The sequence below is a fragment of the Puccinia triticina genome, chromosome 5A (genome assembly GCF_026914185.1).
Source record: "Puccinia triticina chromosome 5A, complete sequence".
Taxonomy (NCBI): domain Eukaryota; kingdom Fungi; phylum Basidiomycota; class Pucciniomycetes; order Pucciniales; family Pucciniaceae; genus Puccinia; species Puccinia triticina.
In genome coordinates this window covers 2376367-2379103 of record NC_070562.1, presented here as the reverse complement: position 1 = coordinate 2379103, position 2737 = coordinate 2376367, and the positions used below count along the sequence as shown (strand labels likewise).

The 2737-nt window shown below is 42.9% G+C and overlaps 1 protein-coding gene across 1 annotated transcript; it reads left to right on the top strand.

Annotated features, from left to right (window-relative positions):
* Positions 1-1112: 1112 nt before the first annotated feature.
* Positions 1113-1499, top strand: PtA15_5A290 (uncharacterized protein; the record flags this gene model as incomplete). The annotated part of the gene is made up of 2 exons (XM_053169035.1): positions 1113-1120; positions 1238-1499. The coding sequence occupies 2 exons, from the start codon at positions 1113-1115 to the stop codon at positions 1497-1499; spliced, it is 270 nt and encodes an 89-aa protein (XP_053020272.1).
* Positions 1500-2737: the final 1238 nt, after the last annotated feature.

Below are 2737 nucleotides of genomic sequence, written 5' to 3'. Positions count from 1 at the left end.
TCCAAGACTCTTAATGAAAATTAAATCTGCCTCCATGTATTGATCAAACTTTGACAGGATCTGTGAACCAATGATCCAAACATCTTGCCTGGCTGTCAAAATTTACTTGGCAAAATCCAAGGACATGGCTGACTACCAAGTGCAATCAACTGCTCCATCTTGGAGAGTTTCAGATAGGAGTGATTGGGTTGATTTCAGATACGTTGGACATGATTGTATGGTAAAAAAAATAAACTTTATACAATGTATGCAATATTTTTGAAGAGATTGGGATATAATTTTGAAGCCTGGCCTACTAAACAGTTTGCTATAAGTGGCTATGGAACTATTGGAGAGGATAGTTCGCCAAATGCTTGCTTAGTAAACTTAGGATAATTAGAATTTAGAGTCTTTGGTCACAATGATGATGTAAATGTAGATTATATTTTGAATTAGGATTTTGAGAGTTTGGATTCTTGGATAGCAAAATATAATGTGAGGAAAAACTATAACAAAGAATATCCCAATGGGAAAAGAAAGAAGAAAGAGGGAGAAAGAACAACCGAGGAGAGCAAAAAAACCAACGGAGTAACAAGAGAACTGATGAGATCATTGGAAAGGTTATCATGTCATAGCTAATGAAAATGCTAAAATGATTCAATGTTCATCAGCACTGCCAGCATATTTGGCCGGGATGAAGTCATCCCAGTTTTACTGGGATACACTCAACCAATTCAAAATGGGTTGATCTTGACCAATGAAATATAAATCCAAGGGGGGTACCTTGGATTTATATTTCATCAGTTAAGATCAACCAAGTTTAAATTGGTTGTGTTCATCCCAGCTTAACTTGGATAACCTTAACCCAGCTAATTATTCTGGCAGTGTGGAGAAATCCCGATGCCAATCAAATCTGCATTGCAATCTAACAATCTTCAAGGATTAATCAGCATGATTCTCTCATCATAAGTCATGCTAACCAAACCAGGTCATTAAACTTAGGATTGGGATTGTATTGTCTTGCCAATACAATACACTGTTTCAGCAGACTTATGTATCACACATCCGATCCAATACATTAGATTTTGCCCATGTGTATCTTGCGGAGCAATACAATCCTGCCTAAACCCAATATGTATTGGTCTGTATAGCCCCAAGCACCCTGGAAACGTTGTATGCCAGGTGTCACATACATTTCCCTGCATACACACTCAACCATATCCTATATCCTAGATCTGCTATGATTGCCTCCTCCCAGGCCATTTTCAGCACCACCAAGGTCATCTGTACCATCCTCAACACCCAGTCCAGTCTTGCCAACGCCGTCCTTGCCCTTCTACCCATCCCAAGCTCCTTACCCTGACCAAGCCATCCGGTCAGTCCAAGCTGCTTGCCCAGAAGAACAAACGCTTTCTGCAGGCCATTGTCAGCACCAGCTTATCCGTGCCGTCCTTGAGACCCAGCCCAGTCTCGCCGACACCGTCCTCGCCCTTCTACCCATACCGAGCTCCTTGCCCTGAACAAGCCATCCGGTCAGTTCAAGCTGCTGGCCCGGAAGAACAAACACTCTCCGCAGGCCATTGTCAGCACCAGCTCATCCGCAAGCGTGTACAGCCTCTCCGTTGACCGCACAAAGTGCGGGAGAGGCTTGTGTCTGAAACGCGCATACTCGCGTGTCACGGTTGGGCTTCTGAGGTCCTTTTTTTTTTGTAAAAATCCTATAAAATACACCCAAATACCCAGTCAATAATAATGTTGGGCAGGGTGTGCCCAAGATGGGAGTCTTCATCCCCATCAAGAAGGATTTTGAATTTTTCAAAAATTGTATGTGTAGGATTTTTTACAAGCCAATTTTAGTTCAACATGACTTTGTTTTTTTTTTTCTTCAAACCAAACCATTCCTTATGTAATCAATAGAGGACAAGATGGCCATCCCAGGATAGTAATCATAATTTTTTTTGAGGAATTTTGTGAAGGAGGGATCCTGGTTGAGAAGCCAAGAATCAACTTCAGTTCAATCCTGAAGAGTCAGATTTTCAGATTTTCAAAATCTTGAAAAAAATCCTGCTGCTCCAAATTTCAATATTTTCTTTTGAAAAGTAGATGAGGAGGTCCGCACCATCCTCCTCTATCTCCGACCCAACTTTTTACCTCCGGGGAGATGGATGTACAGGAGGTGCAGCCGTCCAAAAGTCAGCTACACCAAAACTGGCCAACCGTGATGCGGTTGTAAGTCAGTTTTGGACTAAAGTCCCTCCTTCGGAGGGGTCGCTCCGCGACCAGGGCTGCCCGCCCCCCCCCCCCCCCCCCCGCAGAAGAGGGACTTCCATAAGTTCGGCTCATCCGTGCCGTCCTCAACACCCAGCACAGTCTTGCGGAAGCTGTCCTTGCCCTGCTACCCATCCCAAGCTCCCTGCATCTTCCTCCTCAATCACAAACAAGAACCTCCCACCCAACCCTCTTTGTGTATTACCCAGGCCTTGTCAGAAATGGTCTGATCATTTGCATTGCCTTGTCAAAACCCATTGCAGTCGGTGTTCAACCTTGAAAAAAAATTAACCCTAAAGACTTACAGTTGTAATTTTTCAGTCGTATTCTCTACATCCTTACTAGTAGCAAGACCAACAGGTAATTAAGCAGAAAAACCATTCTCTCAATCCTATCCGGTAGCAAAACCAGAATGTAATTAATCAAAAAAAAAAACTCCATGTGAGCCTGGATTGATAATGTATAGGTATTGTGATACAATAATTGGTAT